Source organism: Cyprinodon tularosa, unplaced genomic scaffold (genome assembly GCF_016077235.1).
Source record: "Cyprinodon tularosa strain WSP-4 unplaced genomic scaffold, ASM1607723v1 ctg432, whole genome shotgun sequence".
NCBI classification, from domain to species: domain Eukaryota; kingdom Metazoa; phylum Chordata; class Actinopteri; order Cyprinodontiformes; family Cyprinodontidae; genus Cyprinodon; species Cyprinodon tularosa.
In genome coordinates this window covers 720,974-739,558 of record NW_024039155.1, presented here as the reverse complement: position 1 = coordinate 739,558, position 18,585 = coordinate 720,974, and the positions used below count along the sequence as shown (strand labels likewise).

Genomic DNA, 18,585 nt, shown 5'->3' with positions numbered 1-18,585 from the left:
CACTCTACTTTTCATCACCATCTAACAGCTCAGTCTGCACCAACATTTGTTTCCAGCTTCTCCCTCAGGTATTTGTCCCTAACAGGTGTCAGTTTAGCAACAGGTCAGTTAATTTCTGCTCTAAAAGTGCCAAGTTTGACTGAACTGCATAAGGCCTATGCTACAGGGAAAATGGCATTTAATACAAGTTACTGAAATATCAATTTCTATTCAAAAGGAAAAACAAACTGTCTGTTCTACAGTACAAGTTTGAATGTTAAAAAGGCTTTAAACAAAATAAATTATTAATCAAAAGCAAGTATCCTTACTTTATACTATATTATATTTTGCCAAGAAGAATGGGCACAAGGTATATAAAATATTCTTAAGATTAATAAGGTTTTGATGTATCAAAGCATTTTAGTTTTAATTTAATCCTAATTCCGTAGAAATTCAAAAAATATCCACTGGACTTGGTTTTCAAGATTTGAAGACGTTTCGCCACCTCTCCAGGAAGCTTTCTCAATTCAAATGTATGGATCCGCAGTGAGTTGAGTCTTATATAGACAAAGCCTTGTATTGCTTGGAAACATGCATTGCATTGCATGTTTCCAAGCAATACAAGTCCAGTGGATATTTTTTGAATTTCTACGGAATGACTATAACCTGGATGACTGAGAACCTTCATCAGCAATTTAATCCTAACAATGTTCTAAGGAAGACACAAAAGTTGATCCTTTTTTTATTTATTGTTTTTACTTTGACCACTTCATAGTTCTTCTCCGCTTTGTGTTGGTCTAAAGAAATGTGCGTTCCAGAGTGAGGCTGTGTTTGTAAACCCTGTATTGTGTCTCAGAAAATGATAAGTAATCACACTCACCCATCTTCTAAACAGTCATTCATGATGTTCCCCTCATAGGGGGTTTTTAACAGCGTCCCCCAGGACAGAAGAACCGAGGTGGGCGTCACCGACCCAATGACCAAATGCAAAGGCTTTTCAATTTCCACTTTACCTAAAAAACAAAAATAATTAGATCACTTTTAAATTCAATTCACTCCTATTTATCTGGTCCAAGTTGAAAATAATTCTTTTCATGTACCTTTGCACTGCTTTTTCACCTCGTTGGCTTGGATCGGCTGGACTGCGATGAGGTACTTGGGTTCAGCATCTGAACACAACAGACACATGAGGCTAGTTATGAATAAGCTCCTAGGCTCCACAGATGTAGTCATCTTGTGGAGATCAGAACCAGCACCACACATTCTTACCAAACTCAGTCTCATATGGCTGTCCGTTTTCTGGCAGTTGAATAAACTGCTTGGAGAACATGCTGCTGCCGTAGCCCAGGATGTAGCCCTCAAGCTTGGTGTCAGTGTTTGGGCGGAGAAACTTCATCACGATTGTGTCTCCTTTGGCGCTTATGCGAACTTTCATATTTTGACGTCTCACTGGCAACACAGGAGAGGAAACAATGATTAGTTCAGAGTTAAGTAAATTAAAGATGACTTGATTATTTTGAGAACATTTCAGCCTCACTGAGCTGCAAAATGGGATGAAACAAAGTTAAAACATAGCATCAAATAATACATTGTCATAATTTAAAGGTTTACAATTTTTAAACAGTTTAAACAACTTTCTTGGTACTTGTGCTGACAGTGTAAAGAGCTTTCTCGAACCTACCAAGTACTTTCTACTTAGTTCTGAAGTTACAAATTACTTTAAGATAATAACTTTGTAGGAAATTACTATAATATTTTACAGAACTTATATACCTTTCAAAACTCTTTAGGTCTTTTCCTTGAACTTTTGATAGCTGGGCTGCATTATGAGCAGATTTTAATGGGGTACTGTTGTCTGTGGAAATACAAACTAATCACCCAAACTTTGTTTATACTTTTTGGAAAAGTACCTAGAAAGTCGTGTACAGCACCTACTAACTTACAGAAAGGTACATAGGTGTTGGCTGAGGAGTCTTAGGGGAAAATTGTTGATAAATCCAAAAAGTTTTTTTTTTTAAACTGCTTAAAAAGTCTGGAAAGTAAACTTTAACTTTCAGAGATGTACGGACTTTATTGTGCAGTGAGTGAGAAATCATAAAAGGATCAAAGCTGGATCTTTTTAATGTAAATATTGATGTAGAAATCCATCCATCCATCCATCCATCCATCCATCCATCCATCCATCCATCCATCCATCCATCCATCCATCCATCCATCCATCCATCCATCCATCCATCCATCCATCCATCCATCCATCCAAAGGAGTATACAGTCAAAGCAGCTGCAAGTTAAATAAGCTAATCTAGTCACATTCATCACTTAGTAAAACTATCATTCATACCGAGTATCGGCAAAAATAAATACATTTTTCTTTAAGAATTATCTTGTTTATTTTGGCATCACAATTTAAGATGTGCATGGGATGAGTTCTGTAGTAAAGCAGATGTTCTGTTTCAGACTGGAGCTTCCTTTTTCAGTTGGTATACAGTCATAGAGTATCGACTAATAAGGCATGGAGTGAAAGAAAAAGTATCACTCTCATTTGGAACTGAGAGCAAATAGCATGAGGTAATACATAGACACAGCATTACATCGCTTTTCTGAGGAAAAATGACTTCTACAAAAAAAGTTCAAATTGAAAGAGTCTGGGGACAAATGTTACACGATGGCCAGAACAAGAGAGTAGATTTGAGATGAACAGAAACCCAGAGATACTTTTTTTGGTCAAGAAAAACAGAGGACTCTGGATAAAAGCATTCAATATTAGTGCAAGAAACTTTTCAATGTCCTGAAGCAGCAAAGAAGCCTAAGACTTTGTATAGCGTTCTAGTTAAAATAAGTCTAAGGATGTGCAAGCCAAGAGTGGTGTAACTAAGTGCAACACAGGGAAACAAGTTGGTTGGAATAATAGCATGATTGGGCACTGGGTAACAGTTGGACTGGATAGACAGGTGAGTCATTGAGCAGATGGGAAACAGCTGGTAAACACAGGGAACTGAGACACTAAGAAAAATAAAACACAGGCAAAGATATACTGTACACCTAGTAACAGCAGCTTAAGTACAAAATATTTTAATCCAAGAGCAAACAAATATATCTGGGACTAAAATCTATCAAATGCAAAGATGCAATTTGGAGCAGTTACAGTTTTTACATTTTTTTATTACTTTTTTCACACTGGAGGTGCCTACTTTCTTAACCGAAGTACTTCCATGTTTACTCATTGCGACATGCACAGTATCTTACCTCCAATGAAGCAGTGTTTTTATCAGAAATATAGACATAAGGGCTTTATTTACCAACACATGTTGCAAAAAGACGATATCCTAAGAAGACACAATCATTTTTCAGAAGATCTTTGCATGCAACCGAAGTAAGCCACTTTTCCTTTAACACAACAAATAGAAAAAGTCCTAAAGTAAAGCAAAACACATGTACAAAACACAAAAGTTATGAGATCTGCAAGAACAGGCAGTGTTCCCTTCAAGAGAGCAGACAGGGCAACAGACATGGCCGGATGAGTCTTAACTCAGCAGAGGGTGAGACCCAACACCAAACTTGCAGATACAGTTATTAATCACTACAATGGTAGATTATTAGGAGGGGGTTATTCTTTCTTCTTCATTCTTTATTATTACATTTTGTATAGGATCAGTTGATTGGAACTGCATTTAATGTTGTATATGCTAGGTTATTAGAGTCATTTCAAAACAGAGAGAAAGCAAACTAGCATTGCAGCAAACACCTCACTGTGCAAAAATCCTAAATACAGCAGAGTTGGATGTTTACAAAAGATTTTTTGTGGCCTTTTGTGAGTTTTTTTTTCTCTTGCATAAAAGAGTGTGCAGCTGTTATTCTTGACAATGGCCAAACTTTGAAATTTGAGGAATGCAGAAAAAAGTCTACGTGTAAGACCAAACATATACACACATTACCACACACATACATTCCAATTTGCTTAGAATTGATCCTAGGTTTCCATGTATTTGGGTCCTGTGCAAACTTCTATATAGATCAGTAGAGATACCCCAGCCTCTAAAAAAATATCTAGCTAAAGTGACATTGGACAATAAGCCATCTATCATTCTGTACCAGCAGGCCAGCACATATGCAGCGAATTAAGGAGCATTGTTATATTTTATTTTATTATCTTTTGTTTGTAGAATGGTTACTGTTATTATCTTTTTAATGGGAAAAAAGGAATGAGTTGAGCCGTCTATTGCGGCAGTATATTTGTGAGACACATTTGCTCGTCACAAATACCTGCATAGCTTTGCACTAAAAATATCTTCCCTTTATAAAGGCAAAATAAACATCTACTGTTTATGCCTTATAACTGTATGAGTGCAGTTACAACTACCATGTTAAAATCTGCTACAACTTTCAAATTGTGATTTGATGAACCTGTTTAAGCATATTTTGAGGGAATTTGCTAAATCTCTGCATCAGACAGATGTGGCATTCGAGCTATGGTTCAAGATGACTTAAGAAAAAACAACCTTTCAATTATCGGCTTCTAAAAAATCTTCTGTTGCACTGTGGTTGAACTGGCAAGACCAAATCCTTAATGATGTTGGGCAGATGATAAGTCATCTGTCATCCTGTACCGACAGGTCGAGCAGGATATCTGAACATTCACAGCCCTCATTATTCTTCCACATCTGATGTCCTCCAGCAATGCAAGGGCTGCTATCCTTGCACAAGTACACATGGCATTACACAGGTATTTATGGACATGTGCAGTTTTTCTACACCTTTTCAACCCGCTTTAATCACCACATCTGACTTTTTTGGAATAGGGATGTCAACAAAAAAATGACGTACGTTTAACACGTTCAAATGGTTGAAAATGTCAACTTAGACAACTTCTTTCAGTGTTGTAATATCAAAACTGTCCACTAGAGGGCTCCTATTCTTTCTTAAGTTAACTATCACCAATATCTGCAAGACTTGGCGTTTGTGTCGCTATTTTTAGAAACTTTTCAGGCCGCTCTAGCAAATTTATTTTAAAAAAAGTGTCCAGCATCAACTCCAGCGACTTTTTCTGTATTTCTTACTGTCAAACAAAAACTCAGGGTTATAAATAAACAATTCTAGGAATACCTCTGAAAATAAAGTCAGAGAACTCCACCACAGGAGTATAACAATTTATCCATCATCCACCACTGGGTGAAAAGCTGATTTTGGTGGCATTCTGGAGATTTTGTTTCATGACATGAAGCTTTACTAAAGATAAGCATCTTGTGTTGTTAGATGTTTATTAACACATTATCCAGATTAGCACTTTTACTAATACTAAACAGCAGGTTGCTATATCCAACAACACGAACAGCTCACATGAGTAAATTGTGTTATATTTTGCATGCATGCATTCATTTTGACTTTTCCTTACATTATTTCTTCTTGTAGTATTGCACAGGAACTTAATCAGTTTTGGCACAAAATATGAAAAACACAACATACTTTTTCAATTTTTGCCTCTGATAGAAAAATTGTCACTTCATACCAGATGTGGCAATAAAAGTCCAAGAACTGAGACAAATTAGCTTTGACAAGGAGTGAGAGTTATAACTGAAAGCTGGCTGCAGCACATGGAAAACAATAGCTGTGCAAGATAACTTGGATGTAAAATGGTGAGTTTTAGATTTAAAGTCATTTTGTTAATTGTATTTCCATCACTTCTGTTTCTATTTATTTTGATATTTTTTATTACTTCACAGTGGAAATCCCAAATAACTGCCTAAAACCGCCAGTCTTTAAAATATTGAGTTTTTTTGGTCTGGATAAGGATATGTACTGTGCCCCCTTAGCACAAATCCTTGGCTCAGACTACGGCTCTGAATGAAATAGTGGAACTTTGCATTGGCTGTGCTGCCAGAAGCTGCAGGACGCCAACTCAGACACTGACAATGAAAAGGGGGGAAGCCCTGGATTTGAAAAATACCATCATGCTTTTCCAGCTGTGTTTTCTATCCAAGCTGCATTTATTGCGATTCTCCCATCAATTTCATAAGTTAGAGCACAACAGGGATTGCCTCTTAAGACGAGAGACTTACAACATCTGAAGCACTGAGAAATAACTGCAAACTATTTCCAAAATCCAGAAAAAGCCAAAGTGGAATTTGTCATTTGACAACCTGTCCACATCCCATCTGTTTCCAAATATAAAATACTACATCAACAATATTCCATCTCACAAATATTAATGTATGCTGGTTGAAATAACAACCAAATCGAACCTTTAATATCACTGTTTCACAGTGATGGGACTAACGGCGTTGAAACTAACGGCGTTACTAACGCCGTTACCTTGTTTTAGTAACGAGTAATCTAACTAATTACTTTGACTGTAACTATAACGCAGTTACCATTGCAGACACCCCGTTACTGCGCGTTACTCAGGTCGCACAATGAACCTTTTTTCATGATAGGACTCGTGCGCAGCTGCGTAACTCTGCAAATAGACTGAATGGTTAGTGCAACGTTAGTGCAGATTTGTGCAGAAAAAAATATTGTTTGTGCTACTTTTGTTTAAGAGATATTAAAGATTATTTTTTAGGTCATCAAGAGGTGCGCGCCTTGTCATGAGAGAGGGGAGGATGAGATTCCGTCTGTCAGTTGAATGGGTGGGTGTTTCTGCTGGTGGGTGTTAACGTACAGCACACAGAGAGATGGAGAGTGAGGAGGAATCCAGCAGCAAAACAGCGTTTTCCACATGGAAATACCGGTGTTGCGTTGAGCTGCATTTCCCCATCACATACGGTTTCCTCTGCATCTCCGCACAGCGCAGGCAGCAAGAGTCACCGCGCAAGCGACAGGAAACGCGCATGCTCGCTAAAGGCGCGCAACAGTCGCCCTGTGCTCGCGCCACAGGAGAACTATGGAGAGCGTGAACGATCAAATGAACCTGACAACAGCCAGAAATGATAGCCTATATGGAGAAAGGGAGAAATCTGGATGGATGGATGGATGGATGGATGGATGGATGGATGGATGGATGGATGGATGGATGGATGGATGGATGGATGGATGGATGGATAGATGGATAGATGGATGGATGGATACTCTGCCTTTTCAACCTACTGTATTTTTTATTTTAAACATTATTTGATGGCCTTTGTGGCAGGGATGGAGATCCATATTTTATGTCACACACAGAGTATACATCTAGATAGATAGATGGATAGATAGATAGATAGATAGATAGATAGATAGATAGATAGATAGATAGATAGATAGATAGATGTTGCAGTATCTATAACAACCCAAACACACAGGATTTCAGAATTAGACATCCCCAGTTATTAATTTCATATACTCACCGGATCTGAATGTCCTGTTATAAAACTTCACATCGCGTTCCCCCTGATGTCATTTACGTTGAGTTGCAATAAATGCTAAACTCTCTGTAGATTCTTGTCTTTGTCTACCTCTCTATTCAGCTGGCTTTGGAAACACACGGCGAGAAGGTGGAGGCTGGGTGGTGAGGGTTACGGGGGCGAGAAACGCAAAAGTAACTCAATAGTTACTTTTACTTGTAATTAGTTACTTTTATTGTGGAGTAACTCAGTTAGTAACTCAGTTACTTTTTTGGAGAAGTAACTAGTAACTATAACTAATTACTTTTTCAAAGTAATGTGCCCAACACTGCTGTTTCAACTGAACGGACAACTGAAAGTTGATCTTTCATCAAACCTACAAAGAATATAATCAAATGGGAGGCAAGCATAACATACACAAAGATATCTGCAGCTAAAATAATTATCAACATCACTCTACTTATGTTATGCCTCTTTATTGTGCTGCTCTGGTAACAAGGGCTGAAGGAGGATTATTCATGGAACTTGTGAAAGTACCAAAACCCTTTCACCCATTTTTCATAGTTTGTACGTATTCTAAAAAATAGAAAAATATATCATCATTGTAAAGGAATCTAATAGATCACTCTTCTAAATAAAATATAAACAATTCCCTTCAATAGATATTATAACTCAAATCCAACTGTTTGTCATTTATTGTAAGACAAAAAATCCTGCTGTTTTGTTAGGGTATCTAAAGATGGAGGAATAAAGTTATCCTGAAGTCACAACCTAAATACAATAAAAAGAGAGGAATGTGCAAATGTTCAGTCTCCAGATGGGCAAATTATCTATAGGTAGTATATAATTGCAGAGAAAGGTCACACTTACTCTAAGGAGCTGAAAACTGAAATGCTATTAATGCAAAACAGCAATTCATCACTTATTTAGTCCCATTCAACTGAAAGAAGATGAGATCCTTCAAGAAGTGGGTGTTAGATCATAGAGTTAAATTCAAGTTGCTTCAGAAATTGCAAATTTTCTATCAAACTAATAAGCATAGCTCAGTCATTGTGTATTTAGGCAAAAAGCTGAAGCTGCATTGAGATCTACTGCAACCTTTTGCACCAGAGCAACTGTGGTTACAACGTAGTTCACTACCATGAATGGTTGAATTATCAACAATAGTGCGCAATTATAATTTTTAATACTGTACAGCAGCCTTAGATAAATCAAACCCTGATAAGTGTTGACTATTTACAAATATATATAATAATGTTGTCCCTACTCCGGAACAGTGTTAACTGTTCAACACTTTCAAAAGTGCTCTTTTTTACTAGTTAGCTGAGTGCTGTGCTGATTTTTTTCTTTAGCGGTCTGAACAAAAATCTGTATTTGGAAAAATTACAAAGAAACCCCAAAACAAAATATTTGTTATATTACTGGTCTATCATAGATAATTCCAACAGACCACAATTAGGGTTGGGGTTGTCAAATGAAAAATTACTGTATTTCAAAGATGATCAAGTTTGAATACTTTAGCAAAATGCTGCTGCTGCTTTTGTGTGCATTCTTGGGAAGAAGCACCTTTAAAAGTTTCTCTTCTGGAGGTGAAAAGGTAGAGGAAATTCTGGCTCTCCTCATAAATACACGTTTGATGGTGCTCTTTGGTATAGCAGTCAGATTCAGTTAAGGCATGCAAGGGCGATACTTTTCAGAACCCATTGTTGGTCAGAGAGATGAGGTTAAAAAATATGTTTGCGGGTGATTTAAAGACACATGACCTGACCCACATAAGCTCTAATGAGAATAACTGAAGCCCAGTGAAACCCAGCACTGAGAATATCTCCTGCAACTCAGCACATGTCCCTTTGACCACATCCTTAGCTGGGATAATCACATGTCCAGCTCTGGATGCAGCCATCAACTTAAATCCTGGCAGGACAAAACCACATACTTTACCCCAAACGGCTTTGCTGCTCCCATGTGGATCTCTCCACTCTCTCACCTTATCACCACCTTGATGTAAGATTCAGCTGTGAGCAACAGCTGTTTCTTCTTATTCCCGTAAAGCTACTTTATCCTTATTCCCCTTCAATCGATCTCTGTTGCCCTAGATATGTCACCGGCATCCTATACCTTCAAACTGAGCCTCCTAACTCTCCAAACACTTTCATCTTTTCTGCTGCATTTACCACTTTATTAGTATGATCATGACATGAGGCATGGCTCTAGTTTATGAGCTATATATTAAGGCTAAACTGTGTCAATCATATGATGCTTTGCAATCTTACATTTTTATATTTCCTAGAAATTTTCATGCAGCAAAAAGTTACTCTTTAATGTCAAGGGCAAGTATAAAAAAAATAATTAGAAGAAAATAAAATATTTTGAAACAAAACTTCTTGCATAACAGCTCAGCTTCATCTATCATCCCATTATCTCTGACAGACTTACTTGTCACAGTAAAGAAAAGTATCCCCACAGCTTGATGCTGCCACAACATTTTTTCACTATTTTGATGTTTAAGCAGATGCATATTAGAATATTTCTATTTATACTTAGATTAAATCATGGATGGCTAGCCCTCTGTTTACTAATTAGATGAAGGCATTGTTATTTTCTTTAGGTGTTCTGATAAAAACAGGGGCAATAAACCTCAATTAGTGTAATTGAAACAGATTCTCATTTAATTGCATTATGACAGAACATGAAAAGAGGTCAAAAGGTATAAACATTTGTGCCTAGAGATTGTATATATTTTCTTTACAGGTTTTACTGGTGATTTAATTCATGTTTAAATTAATATGCACATTTGTATCCAAAATGAATAAATTAAGTCATGATGTATTAAAGATGTATGAAAGCTGGAATTCAACCAACAACTTTTAGATTGTCAGGCAACAACTGTTACCATTGTGCCTTTATGACCTAAGAACACATCAACTTCTTTAAAGGAATAGTACACCCAAAACATGATTAGCCTTCATTTTCTACTCACCCCCATGCTGAACAACACTCTGGAGTACTTTTTTGATATCTCAAATGCATCTGGAGATCTGGGAGGCTTCTTGCTGTCTGCTGACATTCAAATAATGGAGGTCTATGGCGCCCGAGGCAGAAAGGTCCATAAAAGTCCACAAAAAACGTGTCAATATTCCTCCATACTGCTCGTCCAATGTATTCCAAGTGTCCTGAGTGGGTAGCGTCCATAATTTACTCGAAACGAAGTCATTTAGAATGTTTTTAGAGCATAAACGGTAGTGTATAGGATTTCCTAAAAGCGCGTTCACGAGTCTACGGAAACCGCGGCAGACCAAACCAGACGAAAGTGCGCATTCAGCTCGGCAAAGAACTCATGCTCTTCCTCAAAACTGAAGTCCTCAGACATTTTTCTTTCGTTGTTTCTTTCTTTGCACAGGTAAACAGCACATTTCTTCTTCTACGCTTGCATTATCGGCAGAGCAGACGCTGAATGCGCACTTTCGTCTGGTTTGGTCTGCCGCGGTTTCCGTAGACTCGTGAACGCGCTTTTAGGAAATCCTATAAACTACTGTTTATGCTCTAAAAACATTCTAAATGACTTAGTTTCGAGTAAATTATGGACGCTACCCACTCAGGACACTTGGAATACATTGGACGAGCAGTATGGAGGAATATTGACACGTTTTTTGTGGACTTTTATGGACCTTTCTGCCTCGGGCACCATAGACCTCCATTATTTGAATGTCAGCAGACAGCAAAAAGCCTCCCAGATCTCCAGATGCATTTGAGATATCAAAAAAGTATTCCAGAGTGTTGTTCAGCATGGGGGTGAGTAGAAAATGAAGGCTAATCATGTTTTGGGTGTACTATTCCTTTAAGTACAAAGGTGTTATGTTGTGAAAAACTGAGATTTGAAGATTTTCGTTCCTTCTGCCCAAATGGGATATCTTTTAATAGCAATGTAATTTATTTGTACTACTTTCTATGTTATTATTTAAATTACACAAAATCTGTGTATAATGCATTTTTTTTATGATTATCTTCACTGATAAAATTTTATCATTTATTACAGTACCTCATACTTGGGGATTGTTGACCTAGTGGTGAGAGCAGTGAGCTTGTGCTATGAGAAGGTTGCAGGGACCCCGTTCGATCCCCACAGCCAGCACTCAGGCTCTCTGAGCAATACCCTTAACCCCACACTGCTCCCCGGGTGCTGCACAGTGGCAGCCCACTGCTCTCCAACGGGATTGGTTATAAGCAGAGAGTTAATTTCTCCATTATAAGATAAACCAAGTCCAATTCTATTTCTTCCAGTAGTCATATATTTATATATATAAGTGTGTGTGTGTGTGTGTATACATATCGATAGATAGATAAACACCTCCAAAGATGGACAAGAATGACTTCCAGACAGGCAGAATGATAATGGTGAACCAACCGGACATTGCGGTGGTGGAAAAAGAGCGGAGGAAAGCTGTTGTGGTTGACATAGCAATACCAAGTGACTGCAAAGTCAGGAAAAATGAACATGACAAACTAGAGAAACACCAGGGACTCAGAGAGGACCTGGAGAAAACCTGGGAGGTCAAGGCATCAGGGATGCCCGTGGTCGTTGGTGAACCCCAAACTTGAAGAGTGGTTACAGCAGATCCCTGGAAATACATCAGACATCTCGGTCCAGAAAAGTGCAGTTCTAGGAACAGCAAAGATACTGCGCAGAACCCTCTGGTAGAGGACCCAAGCTTGGAGGCTCGCCTTGGGTGAGGAAGATTTTTTTTTCTATAAATATATATAAAATCTTTGATCCAAGAGCGAAGACATGTATCCCTGGTAGGTTTCAGGTTGTGTGGACGTTTAAAGAGGACCCAAATGCAGAGACTGAAGCTGAAGAGGTTTCTTGCAGATTTAATAAGAAAAGGTGGCAAGTGAAGCAAAATCCAAAAATACCAAAACACAGAAAACCAGAAAACAACAGGGAAAACTCACATGACGGGCAAGGAAATGGCAATGAGGAACCTGCATGTATAAATGGGAGAAAGAACAAAGACCAGGCTAATCAGCAGATTGAGAGCAAATGTGGACAAAAGTATCAAGGAGGGAACTAGGAGAAGGAGACTGACACAAGAGGGCAAACAGAGGTTAAACAAGAAATATGTAAGAACTCAAATACAATAAAAAATAACTAAAATAACACAAAATGGAAATAAAATCAATGACAACTCAAAGAGAAAAGTTAAACAGAACCAAAACAATGACAGTAGGAAAGGACAATGAGCCTTTCAAACGTAGCAGCCAGAGTTAAACATTGACCTCTCAACAGGCCCCAAAGTTTGGTTAACTACTTTGTACCATCTCACCCATGATCATACTCATAGGCGGATCTACTGGGGTGGCATAGGGTGGCAACTGCCACCCTAAATGACAGCCTTGCCACCCCAGCTGCCACCCCAGTTGGCGGTAGGGGTGGCGAGGCTTATAAATTATGGATCATTTGAGAATTACGACCGCTAATTTCCAATGTCGGACTGCAGTGAATGCAGCACGAGATGACACGAGAGTGACTGAGACTGATTGTTTTGAAAACCGAATGGGGCAAAGCGAGGGAGCCAGGGGTGATGGGGAGAGGAGACACGGGATGAAACAGGTAAAAACTGATTAACTATCTATAGAGAAATGAAATCATAATGAAAGCACAATGTTGCTAGCATAGCTGCAATGCTGACTTTGAGATGATAAAAATCAGGTTGCAGAACGTTATTTCTCTAACTATGATGTTAGTTAGGCCTGACGTCTCAGGCTCATAAAGACGTATTTGCGGTCAACTATGACAGAAAAGAGACTATCAAGTTTGGTTGTACTCAAATCAAAATGCACAAAGGCATTGGATCTAAATACATTTGTGAAGCGTTTTGCTGAGCAACATGGAAATCACTGCATTCAGCTGTTATAGTCATGTTAACTTTATGTTCTGCTCTCTGGTGAGCCTTTACAGAGCTGCTACATTTTGCTTTGGCACCTGAGAAAATCTGATATTTCCTTTAATAAAACCAAAAGTGTTAAAAGTTAAAAATGTGATACTGGTGTGAATCCTGCTTAATATGAAGCAGTGTTGTTGTTTCTTTTTTTGTATATATAATATGAAACTATCCAGAAATAACCCGTATGAACCTACTCACAAGCAAAATGTATTTTTATGTTGCTTCTTTTCAGATTTGTGGAGATTTTGATGTAACATACAGAACCCGCCTTTTTGTTGATTTGTTGATACAGCAGTATGGAGGACCAAATCTGCCATATTTAAAAATAAATACAGAAATAAATAAATGCTTTATAAATAAATAAGCATACAATTAATTGCCACCAAAAATACAAACAACAAATAAATGTAAGTAGAAATTAAATTATACAGCTAGTCATAAAGGTACATAACTCTTTTAATTGGCTTATTTATTTCTTTGCCTTTTTAATATTTACCTTATTTATTTTTTTGTCATTTATTATCTTCAACTTGATTTTTTAATTACTTATATTTTTAAGTATTTATTTATGTGCATGTTATCATATTTTTGTCTGTTTTATTCTTCCTTTGTATTTTTTTACCCTAGTTATTTCTTCGCCGCTATTTCTTTCTGCCTGCCCTTTTAACATTTCTGCCTGCCATTATAATATAATTTCTACTTACATTTATTTGTTGATTGTATTTTTGGTGGCAATTAATTGTATGCTTATTTATTTATTGAGCATTTATTTATTTCTGTATTTATTTTTAAATATAGCAGAGTTGGTACTCCATATACAGCTCTATCAACAGCATATTTACATGCATGAAATGTCCCTTTCATGTTGCCTTAACTGCTGTATGTCAAGTTACTGAGGAACAAATGGGGTAAATGTGTGTTCAGAGTAAACATTACATAGATGTCTGGTACCTTGTTCGGGTGCCTTGACCCATTTATTTCTACTGTGTAGTTCTGCTCACTTTAGTACAGCTCAGTCCATAGATCTCTGATAGGTAACTTTTTCTTTCTATAGTTTCTTCTTGTGCAAATGCTGCAAAGCTGCCTCTCTGACAGTCAATCTCACACATCTGCGACTCAGCACCTGTGTCTTACCTTAATACCTTTCCTGTCATAAGGCCCCTCTAGAAGTAGTGTCATCATTCTTCTATCTCCTATTAAGTGAGATCTCATTGTACGATGTATTATTAATATGAACTGCTTCACATGAAACACTAGTACTGTACATACTATTCTCACCAAACTGTGATAACTGTGATTAAATTCAGTGTAAACAAATGCCATATGTTGCCACCCCTAAAAAATTCCTGCCCCCCTCTTGCCACCCCATAAATATTTTTCTAGATCCGCCCCTGATCATACTCCTTGTCTCTAGTATACCCAAAGGCCTGCAGAAAACAGAGCTAGAAATGGAAAGTATTATGACAAGTATTCACACATGAGAGAAGAAAATAAAACTACAGTAACAGGACAATGAAACAATCTGGAAAACATTTGTGGAAACTTTATCTGCTTTCCAAGAATGTAGCAAGATTCCGTCAAAAATGTTTGATATGCTGTAATTGTCTTCTTATGGAGTGTCTTACAGTTTCACAAAAAGTGAGGTGGAAAAGAAAACACTGCATTAAAAATTTTTTTTTTTGTTCTTTAACTGTTTTATCAACCAAGATTATAAACAAATGTGCATGTAAGTACAGTATAACATTATAGGAACTCAGATAAGTGCAAACAAAGCAACTTCTGATAATGATGTCTAACAAATACTTGATTAAAAATTATTGCAGGAGCATAATCTTACTTTGCAAATTTTAGAAAAATCTAACCATTATTCTGAGCCCAATCTTCCAGAACTGTAAAACCAAAGCAGAACTTAGGATTTTAAGGCAGCAAAATTAAGAGTCTGACCTTTAAACCTTCACCTTTATGGTTTCTCCAAGAAACAAATGCTGTGCTTGCTAATAACTAAGTCACCACATGCCGGTTCCCATCCCTGATTACTGGTAACTAACCCACAGGTCAACTTTAAACTTAAATATGAATTAAATACACAGCTTTATTTTCATTGTACAGAACATACAGTATAATGTTATTTTAGCTGGCTGCATGTTTTTATCAGCAATTTGTATTCTTTAAATTGAGTATTAAATGAACATTAAGCCTCTGACTAAAATTCAACTCCACAAGTTGGTTTTCCAACATTTTACAAGAACCACGTACAAGTTAGCTTAAAGCGAGGCATACACTGTACAACATTTTCAATCGTTGTACTCCGATAAAGCTCAAACTGTACAACGAAACAGCAGAGTTTAAAGTTCACAGCTCACAGTTTAAAGTTCACACTCTGATGCGGTCTAACTGCTCATACTGCATGTCCAAAACCACATGATGGTCTGAGCGCTGAGAGATGGCGCTGGTCAGACTGGTCAATGTGGAAGAAAAAGAAGAACTCCCTTGTTTGCACATGAGCAGTGCTGGAGGTTCTGGTAAATCGGCCCGTAGACGCTTGTAGCTCTGCTTCAACAGCAAGATTTGTCCACAAACACCTCACGAGGGCCAACTGAATTACAAAAATGTTTGATTCTCTCCGGATCTTATGATTCCTGATCAGGAGGTGATCACGAGAGGCTGATCGCCCCTCCTTACCCCCTGTGTACTACACGATGCAGGATGCACGAAACTTGGCCGTGCAAGACTCGGGAAAATCTCACACGACTGGAAAATTGTCCCAAAAAGGGCAAAAATCGTACAGTGTATGCCTGCCTTAATTTTCACTTGCTGAAATAAAAAGAAACTTAAAGGTAGAAGTACTGACAACTTCTTCAGTCAAGGTCAAAGATTACAACTACCTTGGTTTTCTGAACTGGTTTTCTAGGGTGACAGTGTTGTTGGATGTAGGAGTTTGCCCTGAAATCGAAGGGTTGACGCTTCAAGCCCCAGCTCTGACTTTCAGTGTCGTGTCTTGAGCAAGACACTTCACCTGCATTGTCTACTGATGGTGGTCAGAGGGCCTGGTGGCGCCAGTGTACGGCAGCCCCGCTTCTGTTAGTGAGCCCCAGGGCAGCTGTGGTTACAATGTAGCTTGCCACCATCAGTGTGTGAATGTTTGCTGGAATAGGTGAATGAATGTAGTGTAAAGTGCTTTGGTCAAGTTACCTGACTTGAAAAAAGGCGCTATATGAGTACATGTGACCATTTAACTGACTTTAATTACTGTCCCTTCATTTAGCACTTAGTTTTCAGGGTTACCCAATTGTAAATAGGTTTTTATCTCAAGTTGTTTACTAGCGGTTCCTAGAATTTCTAAAAGAAGTATGGAAGGCAGATCTATTAGTTATCAGGTTTCTCTCCTGTGGAACCAACTATCCATGTTAGCCCATGAGGCAGACACCCTGTCACTTTTAAGGGTAGGCTTTAAGCTTTCCTTTTTGATAAAGCTTATAGTTAGAGTGGCTCAGGTTATCCTGATCTATCTCTATAGTAAGACTGCTATAGGCAGCCTAACTATACTTCAACTGTTACTTCAACTTTATGTTGAAGTAACAGATGCTGGAAAACATTTTTGTGGATGTAGATAACTTTTTTGTGGATGTAGATAACTTTTTACGATGGTGATGGAGATTTGTAAACCTCAATAGGCCAGTCTTTAGACCAGTCTTCTAACAGTGAGCTTTGAAGATTTATTTTACCTCCTCATCCTCTTTACTACTCCTGTTGGCATCATGACCTGCGGTCATCATCCAGCTCCTTGTAAATCACAATTCAAGGTTGTTTTAAGGTTTTTAACTGATGCTGGGGCTGATTAAGTTTAGTTAGGCGGTTTAGTTTAGTTAATTTTCTGATGGTCAAAATATATCAGCCTTTGTTGTGTTGCATTGTTGGTTGGCTTTCCTGTTCTGAAATAAAAGCAGTTGTGCCATTCTATATTCATGACCCTTGGAAACCAGAAGGAATTATAATAAAAAAGTTCCTGCACATTTTAATCAACTTATAAATATAATTGAAAATGTGCCAGTTGTAGTTTTTATGTGTTGCCAATGATCCTCATAACAGTAAATTTGCTTAAACATATTTTTTCATACAGGTTTTTATAGCATAAGCCTACTTTTGCTTTCATGTCAGAGACTAGAAGAACATCTCTAGCCAAAGAGGTTAATGAAAACAATGATAAATACATTTAGTTTTTCCCATAATGTGTTTTTTTACCTGATGAAACACATCAGACTGAATACCTAGATGAGATCATGCAGGATCAAACCTCACCTCTGCTCCTGTGGGAAGTTGAAGGAAGAGACAGAACCATCCCAGTGAAGAAAAGGAGCAGAAAGCAGTGTAAGTGCTGCTCCATCCTTATCACTCTCTGGTGTAAATGACCCGCAGAGTGAGTGAATGAGCTCAGGAGTTGAGTCCAAAAGACAGATGCAGTAGGGAGCCTGTGCTTCTGTTGCAGGAATCTAGGTGGTTTTCCTGACTGGCTGAACTTCTTTCTTGGATGCTGTCAGTTACAATGCAGCTCTACAAACTGGGAGTTGGGATGTTGCAGGCTGCTTGTGCTCCATCTATAACTCTGTAATGGAGGGAGGGGAAGGGCAAAACAAGACACACCCACTTTCCTCACACTCCTATCTCACCATTTCTCTCTGTCTCCTTCATAAACAAATCCCCCTTTTCATTTCTTGCGATTGTCGCAAGTGTTAATCCCAATGCCTTTCAGCAGGTTTTATCCCCTTTTCCATTATAAAGTAAATTTCTGTGTATTTTAAGAGACAAGAAAGGAAAGTGTTTATGGAGTCTTTCACCACTGTTATGGTGTTAAGAGTTAATCTTAGAGATTTTTGAATAGGCTGAAAAGTCAAAAGTTAAATTTGGGCTTATCTAAACAGGGAGAAGACAAAAGTGTGTCTCACATGGTTTATTTCCAGCCATTATGCTATGGAGCAGTGTTTCCCAGAGAAAACCAACGCATGCTCAGGGAAAACATGGAAACTCCATGCAGAAAGACCCTGGGCCGGGAATCAAACCAAGAACCTTATTGTTGCAAGGCAGCACTGTTACCCACTGCACCACTGAGCAGCCTTTTCTTGAAGCATTTATAAAATGTAATCTTTTGAGTCCCTTTTGAATCTAAGCTTTTTTTCCCCTCTCCACTGTCGCTACAAGCATGCTTAGTGTGAGGGATTGCTTTCGAGTCAATGAGTCGATGCAATCAACTGGCTTTCCTTAGATAGAAAACTTTGAATCATTTGACTATATGATCTGGTTGAACTGTAAAGTGCCTTGAGATGACATGTGTTGTGAATCGGCGT

The 18,585-nt window shown here is 38.0% G+C and overlaps 1 protein-coding gene across 1 annotated transcript in view; it reads right to left on the bottom strand.

Annotated features, from left to right (window-relative positions):
* LOC119792838 (target of Nesh-SH3) overlaps positions 1-17,831 on the bottom strand; it is a 51,462-nt gene extending 33,631 nt beyond the window's left edge. The window contains exons 1-4 of the mRNA XM_038299662.1: positions 17,543-17,831; positions 1,249-1,428; positions 1,080-1,148; positions 860-992 (exon numbers count right to left, since the gene is read on the bottom strand). Coding sequence (XP_038155590.1) covers positions 860-992; positions 1,080-1,148; positions 1,249-1,428; positions 17,543-17,627 — 467 coding nt within the window. The 5' untranslated portion in view covers positions 17,628-17,831. The remainder of the gene's footprint in view (positions 1-859; positions 993-1,079; positions 1,149-1,248; positions 1,429-17,542) is intronic.
* Positions 17,832-18,585: the final 754 nt, after the last annotated feature.